Below are 17,754 nucleotides of genomic sequence, written 5' to 3' on the forward strand. Positions count from 1 at the left end.
GGGGCGGGAACTCAGAGGGTGGAGGCCGGGGGCTCGAGCTGTTGTGTCCAGAGAGCGGCAGCTTTGACTGTGGCTGCAGGACAGTGTCAGGGGCAGGCCCGGCCTCCCGACGGCCCAGCACGTCCCCCGCAACCACGACATCCATGACCTGGCTGTGCAGTCCCCGTGGGTGTGGGGCTCCTGACCGAGCTGCCACATCTTCCCCGGGACACGTGCTGTGTCACTCGCCCCCGTGGCGTTTTCCTGAGAGATTAACCGAGAGACGTACTTCACGTTTCTGTGCGACAAGGAGCTCAGCTCTCAGTCAGAGAGGCAGCAGGAGGAACGCGAAGACGCTGGGTGTGTCTCAGGCACTACGCCTGCAGAGTCGCGCTGGTTCTGTGAAGTGCCTTTGAGAAATGTGATACTGTAAGAAACAGGCCTGAATTTTCTGATTGGAAAAAATGACGGGTTTCGTTACTCATAAAGCACAGTTAATTTTCCATCACGAACAATGAGAGAATATTTACCAAGCACCTAGCAGGTGCTGGGCTCTCGCAGCGACCTGGGACGGGAAGTGCGCACAGCCCTGCTCGGCCTGGCCCAGCGTGCGTGTGCAGTGGGGTCCACGCAGCTGGGGACGCAGGCGCCTGAGGCCGGGCCCTGAAAGGCAGGTTGGAGGGGAGGTGGCTGCAGGGCAGGAGGCACAGGGGCTGTGGGGAGACTGGAGGACACGGGAGGGGCCGGGAAGGAGGCGGCTGCAGGGGGCTGTGGGTGGCCCCCTAAGAGCCGTCTGCCTTTAGGAAGAGCCAGGCTCAGAGAGGAAGGCAGCAGAGGGGGAGTTGGGGAGGAGGCCCAGCGGGGGCTGGGGAGAGGGATCAGGGCTGTGAGGGGGCGCTGCCCCTGGGACCCGAGAGGCAGGCCCGGTGGGAGCCCTCCCCTCACCCACCTCTGCTCAGGGCCAGGGTGGAAACGGGACTGCCCAGGACAGCCCCAGGTTGGGGGGGCCCTGAGGTGCAGAAGGGGGACCCATTTGGGGATGTGCTGGAGGGAAATGAATTCCCGCACACTCGGGGAAGCCCAGGAAAAGCAAGGTGGTAGGATACATTTGGGACGCGGAGGCACAGCTTTCCCCTCGTATTCCGAATGTTCATTGGGGTGATTTAAGGGATCTCCATGAGTCTGTGTCACTTTGGGTCTTTACAAACAACACTTCAAGCGCAGCTGGTTGAGGAAGAAGTTGTTGTTGACCCCTTGTCTGTGTGCTTCCTCCGGCAGAGCACTGGTCCGTGGCCGAGGACCTCCTGTGTGCCGCTCTGACTCGCAGGCCAGGCTGGCCATGGCGGCTGGTTGCGTCTGCTCTGCGAGCGGCCGCTGTGCTGCGTGACCTCTCCCAGGTAGGCCGCCTCTCACTCGCTGACGGTGCTGCGCCGGGAGATGCGGGCGGTCAGGGCTGCAGAAGGAGGGACGCCTGCCCCTCTGGGGTTCTCCCCAAGGTGCGCCGGGGGACTGCCCAGACTCCCGGGAGCGGGCTGCTCAGTCCCCAGGAAGTTTGCAAGCTGGCTGTTACACAGTGACATCACTGACACCGAACCCTATAGACGTGTGACTGAGTGGTGTTGAAAAGGTGACCGATACTCCAGACCCATAGCCCCTCGTCACTCCAGCCGGTGTCAGGCCGGGCTCCGGCCCTGCGCTGGCTCGCGCCTGCTGCGTGCCCTTCCCAGTCCTGTGCTCAGGGACTCACGGTGCAGCTGGAAGGGGGCAGCATCTGCACCGTGGACATTGGCGACTTGTACAAAGAAGGTACTTGTCCCAGAGAGCCTGTCCTTAACCCCGTACCAGCCCATCCTGGGCTCCGACTTCCCGAACCCAGGGCAAGTGCCAGAGCATGTAGGCTAGCGGGAGCCACGTGGCGTTGGCCTTGGCCTTAATTTGGACAAGCACCCAATAGTGCCCAGGCCGGGCCTCCGTGTAAAGCCGGATCTGAGATGGGACGTTTGTCTGGGGTGGGCCACCTCCCGGATTAACGACCGCTGGGCCCGAGGCAGCCTGACCTGCTGGGGCCTCAGGGACCATGGCGGCGTCTGTCCAGGCCGGGGCGAAGGCCTGCCTTTCTCCCAGGTCCAGTTCTGAAGACTGTGCATTGCTTCTGTGTTAAGGTAGCTCCGCCTAATTGCCCGTCCAGTGAAAAGTGGGTTTGAGTGGGAAGTTGAGAGACCAGAGGCAATCCCGCTGCGTGTCTCTGAAGCCATGAGTGGGGGGCGGTGAGGGCCCAGTCCTCAGCCGGGCGTGGCTTTCCGGTCCGTGTGGACCGGAGGCCCGGGCCTGCAGGGAGAATCGCCTTTGCCGCCCAGCACTTTGCCCTCAGTCTGCTCCGGTCCTGGGGCCATCAGGCCCACATTTCCAGGTTGGGCAGGTCTTTGCCACGTAGTAAATGTGGATAAAAGAGCAGGAACAAACGAAACACAGAACCCTGATGGACAGCTCTGAGTGCCGAGGGACGTTCGCAACAATGAAACAGGCCAGAACCTCCAGTTTCCAAACAACTGCCTCGGAGACTGTGTCCTTCGCTCAGATCATTACATGATTGTCCGAGATCAGGCTGCTAACAGCCAGGGAGACTGGATGAAAAGCAGGAGAGTCTGTCTTTGATGTCAGAAACAGAAGGGCTTATCTCAGGATGCAGAGTTACGGGGATGGGTCTGTGGCCCCAGGCCTCCCGGAGCCGAGGGTCAGGTCTCAGCGCACGTCCTTTCCAGGCAGAGGGGCGGGAGGGGCCCGGGCGGGTGGGCAGGCTGCAGGCTCAGTTTCACAGTCCCTACATCCACTCTCCACACGGACTCCCCTCGGAGGGAGAGTCTCGGCTGATTGGACCGCCGTGAGGCAAGCTCAGCTGCAAACTCCTTACTCTCTGCTCGAGTCAGCAGAAAGTCACAGTGCGGAGCTACATGAGGACTGGAAGTCACTTTCACAAGTGACAGGCGCCCGGCCAGTCCCCGCACTTCTGGGAGCAGCTGGATTGGAGCTTGTGGCTGGACCTCCAGGCTGGATGGGGGCCTCCTGCCACCCCCGCAGCCTGGACTGTGGGCCAAGGGGAGCAGCGCTGCACCTGCAGAGTGGACGGCGCCCCTGCCTGACTGGCCCCCGATCGGATCGCCCCAGAGAAGAAGCTGACCTGCAGCCTGCCCATGGCTGCTCCCACCTAGCCCCCCCAGTCTTGTGCTGCGCCTCCTCTCCTTCTCCCCAGTACAGATGTGAGAACCACGTTGTGGAATTTAAGGATGAAATCCAGAGCAGGATTAGCAGAAATGCGGAGACTTAATTTGATTTGCGTGTAATTACCACTGGTGAGCTGGAGGCTCCTCCCTGTGAGCCCGGGGCCCGGGCTTCCTGCCTGAGGCTTGTGTTCCCAGAGCTGAGGCCCACTCGGCTCTCCGGTTCTGGGAACACACACTGAGAGCCCTCAGTGCGGGCGTGCGCTGCCCTGGGAAGCAGGCGTGAGCTTCCTTGTGGCCACAGCGCTGCGGTGTCTTCCAGGAGCTGGAGGAGATGTGGTCCTCGCCCCATGCGCTCAGCTGCGAAGGTCTCAGCAGGAACCTCTCCCGCGCCTTGGAGCACGTCGAGAGCAGCTTGCGGCACGCCAGCACCCAGGGCTGTGCACGGGTGTCTGCGCCAGACTGGGCCCCGCAGCGCCTGCTCGCGTACGTCTGTGGGGCCCGCCCCCAGGTCTCCCTCGGGAACGGGCTGGCTGGCGTTCTTCAGTGATGCGCTTCAGAGGGCAGTGTGTGCCGCCCCCCTTTAACATGCGTGTTCACGCGTGCGTTTTCGGAGCCCCACCTGCGTTTCGCAGGACCTCACGTTTTCAGCTGTAAGGTGTGTGAGTGGCGTTAGCTCTAAGGCTTCGCCGGTTATCGGGGTCTCAGATCGGGGTCTCAGATCGGGGTGCCGGACCGAGATGACGCTGCCGCGCCGAGTGTGTTTGGGCTCCTTCAGGAAATTTCAATTACTTCCCCGTGTGGGGTTGATTCTGTGCCGTGTTCTCCAAGTATGAGCCCCGGGGGACGTCGGGCACTCTGTGCTGTGCCCGTGGCCTGTTCGCAGAGCTCTGACCTCTTGGGGTCCCAGGTCCTCAGACGTCTGTGGTCTGCCCCGTCCACTCTGTCCACACTTGTGGGCAGCTGTTCATGTTGCTCCCTCCTTCCCCAGGCTCCTCTGCCCGGCGGGCCCTGAGGGGCAGAGCTGGGAGGCGTGGTGTCTGGGGGTGCATACACACAGTGTTGGGCTGTGGTGCCGGGCTGCCCGCAGGGCCTCGTGAGATGCCATCTGGTGGCCTAGTGCGCCCTGGGCGCCAGGCAGTGTCACTCACCCGGCACGGTGTCAGTCCTTCCACCGTGTGTAAATGAGCTTTATTTTTCTGCCATTTTAGGTTGGCCCAAAGACTCGAAGAGACTTTGTTCTCTGGGACTTCGATGATGGCGTTTCTTAGCAATTTCACGGTAACCGCCGGTAAGTGTGTGCTTCCTCCACATTTGTGTGATTAAAAATGAAACTTAGTTTCTCACAAAAAAACACGACCGAAAGAAAACCTGTGAAACAAACGCCAGGCCGTTGAGATCAGTGACAGTCGGAGCGAGGCGGGTCTGATGCACTGGGGTGAGGAGGCGGGCCCTGGGCCCCGGGCCCACAGCCAGGGGAGGGGGGCCTCCTGTGGTCTGGTCGCACCCGGTCCCTGCCCCTCCAGGCCTGGTAGCCTCATCACGCCGAGTGGGAAGGCTACTGCAGGCCCTTCTGGGGTCCTCCTTGGGGGGGGGAGGAGGGAAGAAGTGACACAAGGGTGTGCAGGGGGAGGCGGGGTCCGGCGGCCCGTGGTCACTGCTCCCTAGGCGGACCTCTTCCCGGAGCAAAGGTTGAGCGCACAGGCCCCTGAGAGTGGGCAGGGCAGCACAGACGCCCCTCCCCAGGGCATGGCCGGCCCCAGCAATGGCGCTCCTGCCTGGGCGAGTTCCTGAGACTGGACCTCGAGTCTGTCACGCCCGCGGCTCCTGCGGGAAATGGGCCCCGCGGGGTCCCCGTCGACGTCTGCTTCCACAGCAACAGCCCGCGCACGGCCGCTGCGTTGTCTCCGTTGCTGTCTTTCAGGCGTGAGAGTGAGAGATTTGATGAGGAGCGTCCCCGAGGTGATGGAGGCGTTGCGATCTGTCCGCATCTCGGATGGAACCATCGGCAGTGTTTTGGAAGCAAACGTTCCGCACTCACAGGTCTGTGTGGCCGCCTTGGCCCTCGGCCACCTGGGCTGCTGGCCTGTCAACCCCCTCTCCCCTCTATGGTGGGGGCTGGGCTGCTGGGAGCGGTGCCCCTTGGAGGCAGAAAGGAAATGAGACCACAGGGTCAGGACCAAAGGCTGTCCTTGCCTCGAGTGGGGCAGAAAGGGTGAAATTGGCGGCGGCCCTTGTTCCAGGTTCTCAGCCTCTATGCACAGCCCCCAGGGAGTGGGGCTGCCCAGGCAGAGGGGTCGCCCAGAAACACACAGCTTACTGGCTTTGACTGCGAAGGGTGTCCACAGGCCCTGGGCTGGGCGGTCACGTTCGGTGAGGAGATGCCCCTTCAGGGCTCTGGTTACTGCTAGGAGGTCAGGTGGCCAGCAGGCAGCTGTGCTATTTGAGGTCACTTCACCGTGGGACTTCCAGTCACTGGTGAACCCGTCACAGCAGACCTGCAGTCCTGCCGGGGGTCAGGACTCGCCCAAGGACTGGCCCTGGGCTCTGCCGGTCATTTCCAAAGCCTGCTGTGGGAAGTAAAACCGAGGGTGTCTTCATCCCTCCGTGGCTGGTGTGCTACCCGAGGTCCTACCTGTGGGTGTGGAACTGTTGTCCTGCCTGAGGCCACGGAAGACAGAGGGTCCCAGACACGAAACAGAGGGGCCAGGCAGGAGCTGTGGCCATCCCTCAGGACCGGCGGCCCGCCGGCGCCCGCTCCTTCCAGCCCCACAGCCCCGTGCCGAGTGCCTCACAGTGCCTGCGGGTAGTTCTCCTGCGGGGCCCTGTCGGGTCTGCCATGACCTCCTGCGTGTGTGCGGAGGAGCTGAGGCTCACAGACGTCCGGCCTCCTGGGAGTCGCACGGATGCAGCAGCAGTTGGCCCCCGCAGATCCTTCCGTCATGCTCCCACCATGTTCCCGCCGTGTGGCGCCGGTCCTTCTGACAGGGTCCAGAGCTTGCTGCCCCCCCGGACCCGTGCTCTGTCGTGCCCGTCCAGCATTGCACAGCTCGGGGCCCGGTGGGTGCCGGGAGCGAGAGGCCGATTTCTGAAGCAGCAGCCCCGGCCTCACTTGCTTCGCTCTCCCAAACTCTGATGTGGCCGGCTCCCTCCCCCGTTTCCAGCCCCCACGTCTCCCTGTCAGCCTTGCATTCTGGTCACAGTTCGGCTGGGGACAGCCAGCAGTCCCCTCACTGTCCCTCTGGGTCCAGAAGCACCAGCCGGGCAAAGCCGAGCCCTCTCCCTGGTGCCTCTCTGAACACAGGGTTTGGCTCCTGCTGAAAATGCAGATGCTCTCCTGGGGTCACCTGCACTTCTAGGGGGAGACTGCGAACCCAAGTAGGTTAGTCTGCGTGCACAGGTGTGCACGGGTATGTGTGTGTGCCTACTCACCTGCCGTCTGCCCTGCCTCCCTGGCTCTGCGCCCTTTTCCACCCGGGAAAAGCTTCCAACACGTGGCAGCCGTGTGTCTGACCATTGTCCGAGTCAGCCTCAGCAAAGCCCGAGTTGCAAGGTGCCTGTCCACTTTAAAGAGGACTCACACCTGCTATTTCCAGCCCAACAGAACAGGGTGTCACCTTCGTTTTCTCGTTCCCCACCTGCGTCCACCTGTCTCAGGTGCCTTTCAAACCGGAAGAGTGGGCTTTGTGAGCGGTGGGAAGGTGGCGTGGAGAGGCGGGGAGCCGCAGGGCGGTGGCCGCGGGCATGCTGTGGGCGCTCCTGTGTGCGGTGTGCCTGGCAGTTGCCGTCTGCCTGTGGAGGGGCCTCCCCTGCTTGCTTCAAAGAGGGGCACATAATTTTTTAGGCAACCGTTTTTGCCAGGACCCTAAATTCTGAGAGACGTGTTGAATATGACCCTAGTGGGGAGGGTCGAGGACGAGCAGATGGCAGCCAAGACCAGGGCTGCACAGCAGGCGCGGACGGGCCTGTTCCTCACGGCAGTCTCCGCACAGGCAGGTGCCCACCTCCCGGCCCTGTTTCAGGGAGGGCCCGGCCCGGCACCCGTCCTGCTCCGCAGTCACTGGGGCGTTTTACGACGTGGTGTGCACGTGCCCGGTGCGCTCTGCCTGCTCTCTGGGCTCCTGGGCTCTGAGGGTCTCGCTTGGCAGCCGCGCCCGTCAGGTGAACGTGGATGGGACGTTTGTGTTGCTTAAGTCTTGTTGCTTGTGACTAGTCATGGCACGAAGGTCATTCGCCAACAGCTCAGCCCCCACGGCGGGCGGGTCGACCCTGATAGACCAGAAGCGGACACGGGTGTCCCCAGCCCATCCTTGGGCTCCATTCGCTTTTCCTTTTCAAAGAATGGTAGTGAGCTCGGAAGTCTGGTTTCAGTTTGGAAACGGAGGAGGAAAGATAGTTTCACGTGGATAACAGCGGGAAGCGAAGGTTGACAAACTGGAAGCCCAGGCTGAGACTCAACGTGAAGAGCAGACACGGTTGCTCCTCCTGGGAGCTGCCTGGGGGCGGGGGGGTGGGGCACCGGCGAGTGCCAGCCAGTGGTCTTGGTCGAGCTGTCAGCAGGGGCAGGTGGCCTGAGTTCCGTGCCGTTGCCGAGATGACTCCGTTCAGAATGCGGGGGGACCCAGAGCAGGGGCTGGGCTGGGGCGGCTCCGGGAGGTTCTTGGTGTTTGGGGAGTCGGGCTGCAGCTCTCGGGGAGTCCCATCTGACCCTCGTGCTCCGGGCAGGTCCTGTCCCGGGCCCTCGCGGTGGCTCTGTCCGGGAGGTGTGACGAGGACGTCCTGCGCCTCCTGCTGGCCTTCCCGGAGGGCGAGCAGTCTGCGCTGGCAGCAAAGGAGCTGTGCGCCCTGCCTGGGGCCGCCGTCTACTCCCTGCTGGTGTCCATGGGTCGGCACCTGGACCTGCGCGGCTTCATTTACAAGGTACGGGGGGCAGCTGGGGGACGCCCCGTGGGTGTCTGTCGGGGCCGCATTTGTGGTGCGGGGACAGGCAAACAGCAGCGAGGGCTGCAGGGTGCAGGGCGCTGGCCTCGGCCCCTCTCGTTGTCTCCTGCACTCGGACCCCAGGTGGGGCCCAGGACCAAGGGGTGTCCGGGGGCTTCAGGGCACCTGACAGCGTTGTTGGCGGTTCACGCGCTCAACACTGAAGGTCCGACAGTGAAAGACACCCCCAGGTTCCCTGCCAGGCCCCTTCTTTTCGAGGCCCAGCCTGGGTGCGGGAATAGGGAGCTGGGGTCTGCCGGCCCCTCCTGCTGCCCTCTGAGTCTGCGCCTGCTCCTACCCTCCTCGGCCCTACGGGCTCTGTCCCATCAGGGCGCCAAGCCCACCTCTGCCAGGGCCTGCCCGGGAGGAGCCATGCAGACGGAGGGCACCCACGGCACAGCAGGACTCCCACGGGGCACCGCAGAGCCGTCTCTGAGTCTGGGAGGGCCGAGGCCGAACCACACGCTGTCCCTGCTCAGAGGGGCAGGTGAGCGCAAACACTGCGGCCTCACTCACGTCCTGCCGTGTTTTTCCTTGGAGATGCTGATACCTGCAGAAGCCAACCGCATGCTCCACTCCCTGTCGGACGTCATCTCCAGGCTCGGCCGCCTGCTCCCCAAAGCCAGCCACGTCCTGGAACACCTCCCTGAGTTTCTTCACTCATTGAAAATCACAGCCTTGCTGGACGTGCCCGACTTCCAGCAGGTGCGCCTGTGACCTGGCCTCAGGGACACACCCCCGTGTGCTGGGCCCTGTCCCTTCCGCCTGTACTTCTCCAACACCCGACTTCTGCCTGAGACAGCAGGACACAGGGACAGAAACACCTGTTAAGGGCTCTGGAGGCAACAGTGTGACAGAGGGCAAGGGTTGGCATCTCCCTAAGTACCAACGAGAAAGACTCTGTTGACCTGCTCGCCCCCACAGGGCAGTTCACGGGTTGCCTGGGAAACCAGAAGTCAGATTGTCAGCACAAAAAAGGTTCCAAGGCCCATTGAACTTAATTCAGAGGGCACATTGCCTTCAAAAGCTTTAAAGCATTTATTTACATACAAATAATTGGCTTGCGAACTGCAGACCGTTTCTGCGAACACAAACAAACTTGGGTGAGGTCAGTGGTGGGATGCTCATCTTTGGTTGAGCCCTCTGCGGGGGCTGGAGGGGGGGCAGAGGCGTGGTGTGGGAGCGTGTGGACTCGGGGCGCAGGTGCGGCGGGCGGCGGGGCCTCTGTGTGCTGGTCAGCGAGGAGCAGTTTGGAGAGATGGCCAGGGTCCGGGTGGGTGGGCAGCAGCGATGCACGGACTGTGTCGCGGCCTGCAGTCCGAGTCAGTGCCAGTCATGGGTCAGCACCGCTGGACAAGGGTTTGCTGGCGTGGGTGACGCTGGTCTTCTCCCCGGTGCTCTGCACAGGCTCCCGGACAGCAGGGCCCCAGCACAGCCCGCGTCCCCCGGCCTGTTGGACCCGTGTGTTCTCCATGGGGGAGGGCGCCGCGCCATGGAGGGCAGGGCCCCGAGCCCCTGTGTCACTGACGTGTGCTTCTCACACGCCCTCAGGCGCCACTCGGTGACCAGGCCAGGAGCTCCGCCCTCGGTTCCTTCCAGGCGGTGATGAAGATGGTTTGCAAGGAGGAAGCGTCTTTCCTTAGCAGCTCGCACTTGTTTCTTCACTTGCCCCGAGTTCACGAGCTCCTGGGAGGTGACGAGGAAAAGTTCAACATTCCTGGAGACTCGAGTAAGCGAGCAGCTTGTTTAGAGAGACTGGCACGCTGACCCGTAGCTTTGCCCTGACGGGGCCCCTGTGTGCAAGGGGGCAGGGAGCTCCCGCCGGACCCTCTGCCTTTCCTCCTGTCTTTCTGTGGGGGCTCAACGTTGCAGGCACGGTGGACGTCCGACCTCGCGCTAGTTTCAGGGGTACGACACAGTGGTGAGACGCTTGTGTAACTTGGGAAGCGATCTCTCCCCGGACCCCTGTGAGCCTCGTGTCCATCGGGCAACACAGGTGCAGACACCCGCAACGGAATATTAGCAAATCGAACTTGGCGGAGCACTAAACAGAATAACACCGTGAGCGAGCGGGATTTACTCCCGGCATGCAGGGCTGGTTCATGCCAGTGGTATCTGCCTGGTATCTGCCGATCCAGCACCACGACCCACCGCGGGAGCACAATGAAAGATGAAGCCCCACGGCTGCGTCGTTAGATGCGGAGCGAGCGCTGGACACGGCGCAGCACCCACGCGTGACGACGACCCGGCAAAGCGCCCTTCCTGTTCAGGAAGGCTGCCGAGCGCTGCTGTGGTGCCCGCGCACGCCCGTGGTTGTGTCTTCCCCGAAATCGAAACCATTATAACTTAAAATCTAAGTCGTTAAAACACCAGCACGAGCAAGCCCAGAACTCAGGCGTTGAAGTTCACCGTGCAGTCATGCTCTTGATTTATACTTTGCGGGGTTGTCTCTATCGATTTGTAGTACTTTTTGAGTGAAAAGAACGTGTTTTTCTTTTAAAATGGTGAGTTTGGAAGGCGAAGTGAATACTGGAAATATTCATAGCGGTGATCTTCACATCCTGGGCGTTAGGAATCAGGACTTAAACGCTGAGCTGATATTTCCACTCCAAGTGTTCTCTGCAGGGGACAGTGAACTAGCGGCAGGGAAGCTCTCTCCGCCGGCTCCAGACCCCACACTGCTGGGTTAGGAGCCTCTGGGGTGATGGAGGCTCCGCCTGCATGAGGCCCCTGTGGGTCCAGTCAAGTCAGCTCCCACTGCGCTGCGGCCATGGCGGGGGCCGCCGTGAGGAATGGGGGATCTGGGTGGAAACGAGGAGGTTCATGCATCAAAGTCGGGAGGGTGCGAGCTCTCTGCGGTGCAGCAAGGAAAATGCAGCAGCCACTGAGAAAGCTAAAGCTTTATTATTATAAGAGTCTTGTTCCGGGCCCAGAGCTGTACCGTTGGGATGAGTATTTCCTAGACTGCAAACCAGAGGCGTCCCTTTCTTATTCCAACGGTTGCCTTCGGGGGCCTGGCCACCGCTCCGCGGACTTAGTTGGGACTGCGCAGGCCGTGCCCTCCTTCCCCTCGGATGAGGGGCGTGGACACGGTGTCCTGTAGTTTCTTGGGGGACCAGAGCCCGGGAGCGCAGCGTCGGGGACAAGCACTGCTGTGCGTCCTGCCCCAGTGCAGAGCTGTGGGGACCGCCCGCGAGGGTGGGGCGCACGGTGCGGTCCGGAGGTGCGGTCCCCGCTCCCCGGGCACCCTATGTCCCGAGTAACATTTCTTCCTTCCTTCTTTCTTCCTTTCCTTTCCTTCCCTTCCCTTCCCTTTCCCTTTCCCTTTCCCTTTCCCTTTCCCTTTCCCTTTCCCTTTCCCTTCCCTTTCTCTTTTTCTTTTTTTACCATCGAGGCAGCTCCGTTCTGCTTGAAGCTTTACCAGGAAGTCCTGCAGTCTCCCGACGGCGCTCTGGTGTGGTCCTTCCTGAAACCCATATTACACGGACAGATCCTGTACACCCCGGACACCCCGGAGGTCAGCAAGGTCATTCAGAAGGTAGGCTGCAGCTGGGGGCCAAGCGAGCAGCGCGGCAGGGAGGGGTCTTTTAACTCAGTCCGCGTGACTGTCGCCGACGGTCGGCTCACGGAAGGTTCCGTAGGTCGGTCCCAGTGTGTTCTGGCCTGTGTCCCTGTCCCTGCCGTTCACGTCGGACCTGCAGAGCTACCCTCTCCAAGGTCGACATTCTGGCGGCGAGGTGTCCTTCGGAGCAGCCGGCCCGCGAGGACAGTTAGACAGACGGGAGGCCCGACTCAGGCAGTTGCAGGAAAGCAGGGGGCACAGGCGCTGGGTGAGCCTGGGGGCTGAGGAAGAGCCCACCTGAGGGACCTGCTGTCGGATTAGCGGGTGTCCAGAGTTAACTGCCGGTGTGGGCTGCGCCACGTGGAGGGTGAGCTCTGGGGGAGAGGCCCGAACGGTTTCTGCAGGGGGAATTTCAACATCGATCGTTGTTAAATGCTTGTTTTCCCATTCTCACATTGCTACTTCCTCACAACTATTCATGCCAGGATTTATTACTACTCCTACTTGGACTTTGCTTAGAAATGACCGCGTTGTCTTTTCCTGGGGTCTTGTTTCCTGTCTGATGGTGGCGAGTGAGCCTACTGGGCCCTGCGGGTCCCCGCAGAGCACAGGGGATGATGTGACCCCAGACCAGACCCACAGGGGAGTGGCCACATCCTGTTCATGATCAGCTCCCGCACTCCGGAGGGGACGTAGCCCGGGGGCTGCATTTGCCTCGGCTGATCCTGAGTGTGTCTGATACCTTCTGTGTCCACCTGGAAAGTGCGCTTTCGGGGCGTGTTTGCGCAGAGTCCACAGCTCACAGTGGAGGGGTGCAGACCCGCAGGCGCGGGAGCTCCGGGGACGCGGGCCAACGCCTGCACCCAGTGCCCGCAGAGCAAGGAGCCCTTGGGGGTGTGGGGAGTCCCCGTTTCCGAGGAGATAGCTCTGCCTCAGCTTCCTTTTTAACCGGATTTTAGAACTAGGCCACGAGCTTTTTGGGGGTGACATCGCGCGTTACTGAACACCCCCATTATCAAGAGCGCCCATCGCTCCCGCGTAGGCGCTGGGCTCCGCCCTGGGACGCAGCGGTGGGCAGGGCAGCGCCTGCCTCTGCCGAGACTCCTGTCCCTGTGCGTGAGGGCGGGTGTCCCCTGATTGTGCCAAGGTCTCTGGCTTATTACGTAGGTGCCAGTGCTTCCAGCGGTTCGAATACTTAAACTGGTAGGAAGTACTGTGATTTAGATGCAGCCTCGCACTTAAACAATCTTACACAATTTAGAAAGAGGCTCCGCAGAGCTCTGTGTGTGTGTGTGTGAGATCAGGGGTACGGCCCGTGTGCTGTCGTCCTGCGCTCCACTTGTTTTTAGCTTGTATTTGCTAATTTCTGGGCTCTGCTCTCCTCAGAGGCGGTGCTGCTGCTTTACCGACATGTTCAGGGGCAGCTTTGATGACTTTCCCTTTTTAATGTAATAACAAACACATTTGAGTCTGAATGGTGGTTACATTCGATATCTTTTATAGCTAATATCTTTATTATTATAATTTCCTATATAAACATTTCCTAAAGAATGTCCTGTAATTACAGATTTTCATGATGATACTTAAATGTTTTAACTTGTCAATTTTATAAGTGTTTACACAAATTTTTTGCTAAGAATTTCTGACCTCATAATAAACACCTAAATAATTTATATGTTTTGGGACGTTATTAGCAATTGCTTTGTGCCCTAGCACGTTATTAGTTTTAGTTTCCTTTGAAAATATAAAGGAAGCATTTCCTCTGTTTCTCCTGACTCTCATTAAAGTCAGTCTCAGGTAAGGACTTGGGCGCCTACATCGGCCCCTCCTTCACTAGGAGGCCTTCCACAGGCCCTGGAGTCAGGGGTTGCACTCACCCAGGGGGGCCCACGTCTCAGGTCTGTGTGGAGGCAGACACGTGCGGGCCCGCTGAGCTTCTGCAGAGCGGGGACAGACGCAGGACCAGGGAGGGACGCAGGGCACGCAGCTCTGTGCCCAGCGGGAGTGCCGCCCTGGGAGCAGGACTCTGCTGGATGGTAGGGAGCACCTGGTCCTTAGGGAGGCGGCCACCTTCCCCGCACCTGACCTGGGGTGACCAGTGCCATTATCGGGGGCTCCCCAGGACCCCAGCCCTCTTTACCCTTCTCTCTTCGGCACTGAGAATATTTTCAGTATCGAGAACATAATGTGTTGCAAGAGACACTTTATGGGTGTGATTGTATGTCTTACTTATTTCCTGAGGACAGAGTCCTATCTCGAGAGAAAGGTGTGGGCACTGTGCTGAGGGTCAGGGCCTGTTTCCATGGCACCGAATGCTTTACCAGCCCCTGATGCCATTGGCCCGCAGCGGCAGCGAGCAGGCACGCACGTCCTGGCCGGCTCTGCTCTCCACTCCACAGGGCTGGGGCCGTACACAGACACACGGGTACTAGATGGGAAGGGATCTTGGAGGATCTTGGGCAAATGTTTTAGTCAGCCAGTGTGTATCAGGGGCATCCATGTAGACAATGAGGTAAACGCCGGGGACACCGTGGGGGACACCAAGGGGAACGGGGTGGGGCGTCAAGATGGATAGGAAGGGGCACTGTAGTGGACAGGGGTGACACCTGACAGAAGGAGTGTGGACGAGAAGTCTCGGGGACACAGCTGAGCTGTGAGGGCGTCGGCACGGGCCACCCGGTCTGGGGAGGTGGTGGCCAGCCTGCCAGTGGCCGTGGCAGACCTCTGCTCCATTGGCCGACCGCTTCCGTGTGGGTCTCCGTGCCTCGGCCGTGGCGCTGCGGGTTCCTGTAGCTGGCACACCGACGCGACCAGCACGCTTTGTTTTGCAGGCTAATTATACTTTCCTGTTTGTGGACAAGCTAAGGGCTTTATCAGAAACGTTGCTGAAGGCATCCAGCATTTTTCAGAGCGGTGGGAACGGCCAGCTGCTCGGCCAGCTGCAGGTGAGCAGAGGCCCCTCGGTGTCCGAGGGCTGGGCAGCACGGGCCGGGTGCGTCTGTGACGTGGGGCCCGGGTTCTGTGTCCCCCCGGGGCGTGGTTTCCCAGCCGACTGATAGCGTAGACATAAAACCTGTGCGGACACATTTAGCAAGCGATCCAGTATTTTGCCACCATGCAGGATGTTATTAATAATGAATTACTAGTTTCCTATGCTTGACATTCCGTGTCAATTCCAATGCCTTTTTGAGTGTTTTGTAAAGTTTCCGACTGTAGGTCTGTTAACGTGACCAGCGATCATTTCCCCGTATTCTGGATTGAAAGTATAACGCGTTCCAAAGTCAGTGGGCTGTGGTGTGAGTGATTTACAGGCCCGACTGCTTCGGAGCCTGCGGCCACTGACCGCAGGTGTCACCGAGGGGCGTCATGGTCACGTCACAGCTTTGGGGTGCTCGTGTGGCTCGGACCTGCCTGATGTCTGATGGGCGAGCAGAGGGGCCCACATCGCGGTTCCTGTCGGGCTTGCTTCTCGTGCACCCCCTGAGAAGTTCAAGGTGTGGGGAGCGCTCAGGGCCAGGACAGCTGGGCCTCACCCCCTGCCCGCAGGCCGTGTGCCTGCGCACTGGCCCCTGAGCTCTCCTGGGCCCTGGGTTTCCTGGCTGCGAGGGAGGGAGGGCCAGCACCGAGGGTGGCCCTGCAGTGTAGTTGTCATCGAGCTGGGTCCTGGTCAGAGGACCCTGTGCTCCCGGGATGGGCCTGGCGTGGTGGCCCTGGGCCAGGAGCCCCTGAGCTGGGGGTGACCCCGGGCAAACGAGATGGACCTCAGGGCACGGCAGGGGCCCTGGTGCCTCGCTCCTGCCACGGTGGCCCCCTGTGTAAGTGCCAGCTGTGACTGTGGCCGTGCCACCTTTAACTTGTTTGCTCCTGGACTAACTCACCGTCGTGGGGGCCGAGCAGACCTTCTCTGTCGCGAGTCGGGTGGAGAGCAGTGCAGACCCTGAGCAGGGCTCCGCTGCGGCTGCCGTGGCCACAGGCACTGTTGTGTGAGACGGGGACTCTGGGGTCCCAGGAGGGTGTGGAGGGCGCTTCCCGTGGCGACCGCGTCACCGGATTCGGGGGTTGGGGAAAGGCTGAGCCCTGTCTGCAGGGCTTGGTGACGTGACCCCCTTGTGGCTGGCCTGCAGAAGAGTGAAGGTCCGGCTGGACGCTTTGCCCAGAAGTCACCGTGTCGTCCCTTCGCTTTCAGCATCAGCACAGCGGTGGCCGGTGCTGTCGTCACCGCTGCCTCTGTTTCCAGAGGCCATGCCGCCTGTGGCTTGCGGTGGTGTTTTTGCGCCTCTCTTCCCACGGTCCTCGCACATACCAGACCGTGGGTGCACCCGGCAGGACCCGCTCCAGGGAAAGTGGTGCGGCCGTTGTTGCTCAGCTGTCTGCTCTCCCCGCAGGAGGCCCTGAGAAGCAGATTCGTGAGGAGGTTTGTAGAGACCCAGCTACGCGTCGACGTAGACCAGCTGACGGAAAGGCTCCAGACGTACGGTGAGTGAGTGTGGGTGTGCACTTGCACATGTGTGTAAGTGCAAGTGTGCGTGTCGGTGTGGGCGTGCACATTTGTAAGGGTGTGGTGTGAACTTGTGTATGCAAGTGTGTGTGAGAGTGTCTGTGTATGTCTCCGTATGTGTGAGTGTAAGAGTCAGTGTACGTATGGGTGTGTGAGTGCACCTGTGCGAGTGTGGGTGTGTAAGAGTAAATGCAGGCGTAGGTGGGTGGCTCACCCTTTGGCCACGAGGTGTCTGGGCACGCTGACACGCCGCGGCCTGTGCGTCCGGGCTCGCTGTCTGCAGACGTTCCTGCCTGGGGCGTCTGATTGGCCGATCAGGCTTGACCAGTAAAGGAGGTGGTTGAAAGGCAGGCTTCTGATGTGAGCACGAGACCTGCGAGCTGTGAACCCACTTTGTGAAGCGAGTTAATAGTTTGGAGCTGGTAGCCGCTCGAAAGCAGTTACACTGATTTGAAAACGCGGAGTTCGGGTCCACCAAGTGACCACGGGGCACGCGGCTCTTCCACGGGTGCAGGCCGTGAGCCCGAGGGTCTGTCCGGGGCTCAGCACTGCCTCCCGCACCCCCGGGAGTCCGGGGCTGGGTGGGCATGTCTGGACAGGGTGTCGGGCAGGCGCTCGGCCGGCCCAGTCCTGTCACCAGGCCTCCGTCTGTTTCTGTCCTGATGTCTCCCAGTCGATGGTTTTGCTCGGACAGACTTGGGGCTGGGTGGGGGCTCCTGGCCACCCCTCTGTCCCATGGGTGCTTTTTGAGAGGAAGCTGTGGCCAGAAGCTGACGTCCACCAGCTCCCGGAGACTAGAAGAGGCAGGTCCCCAGGGCCCGGCGAGGGGCCCACACTGGTTCCGTCTGCACAGCTTTGTGATTTGCTGTGTGTGTGTGTGTGTTGTGGGTGTGTTTTCGTGTGTGGTCACATCTTGATGAACTCTCTTACTTTCTCATGAAGTACCGAGCAAGAGTCTCCGCAGGTCTTGTTAAAGAACGGGGCCTCGGGGCAGGGTGGCCGGAGCCCTGGTGTGTGAGGCTTGCCCGACGCGGTGAGGGGCCCTCCACCCCTGCTCACTCACCTTTGCTGACGCCGTGATGGACCCCTGGGCGGTCCGGGGGGCCTCTCCTGCTGGGTGGCCCTGGCCAGAGCAAGCCTGGGGGACTTGATTCCTCCACAGACCCCGCCACTGCGCCCTTGGTGAACTTTGGCCCCTGCTTTCCTACTGGGGGCGTCCCGGGCGTTCTCCCCACACTGGCTTTCCTGGGGTCGTTGGCTTCTCCGTGTCTCTGTCCTGTGACCCAGCTCCTCCTGACACCAGAGCAGAGACGCTGAGCCCTCCCCGGCGTCTCGTCCTGGGAGTGCTTTCACGTCCAGCCTCAGCTGTACCCTGCTGCTCAAACGCAGAAGCCGGGGCGGGACGGCTCCCTCCATGCCGCCACGTGTCCCGGCACAGCTGCCTGTGGGAAGTCAGTGCTAGCAAGCGACCGGCTGTGGCGCAGGCCGGCTTCCAGGAAGGGACGCGCTTTAGAATC

The 17,754-nt window shown here is 61.0% G+C and overlaps 1 protein-coding gene across 9 annotated transcripts in view; it reads left to right on the forward strand.

Annotated features, from left to right (window-relative positions):
• The window catches only part of ABCA13 (ATP binding cassette subfamily A member 13), a 135,534-nt gene that overhangs the window by 33,715 nt on the left and 84,065 nt on the right, over positions 1 to 17,754 (forward strand). For all 9 annotated transcript variants that reach the window (XR_008427056.1, XM_053926087.2, XM_053926080.2 and 6 more), the window contains exons 9-18: positions 1,258 to 1,376; positions 3,520 to 3,683; positions 4,409 to 4,488; positions 5,122 to 5,240; positions 7,923 to 8,117; positions 8,718 to 8,882; positions 9,729 to 9,906; positions 11,576 to 11,715; positions 14,571 to 14,684; positions 16,125 to 16,215. Coding sequence is in view for 8 of the 9 variants with exons in the window: in XM_053926087.2 (XP_053782062.1) it covers positions 1,258 to 1,376; positions 3,520 to 3,683; positions 4,409 to 4,488; positions 5,122 to 5,240; positions 7,923 to 8,117; positions 8,718 to 8,882; positions 9,729 to 9,906; positions 11,576 to 11,715; positions 14,571 to 14,684; positions 16,125 to 16,215 (1,365 nt within the window). In the remaining variant the exon portion in view is untranslated. The remainder of the gene's footprint in view (positions 1 to 1,257; positions 1,377 to 3,519; positions 3,684 to 4,408; positions 4,489 to 5,121; positions 5,241 to 7,922; positions 8,118 to 8,717; positions 8,883 to 9,728; positions 9,907 to 11,575; positions 11,716 to 14,570; positions 14,685 to 16,124; positions 16,216 to 17,754) is intronic.

The sequence above is a fragment of the Desmodus rotundus genome, chromosome 6, assembly GCF_022682495.2.
Source record: "Desmodus rotundus isolate HL8 chromosome 6, HLdesRot8A.1, whole genome shotgun sequence".
Taxonomy (NCBI): Eukaryota; Metazoa; Chordata; class Mammalia; order Chiroptera; family Phyllostomidae; genus Desmodus; species Desmodus rotundus.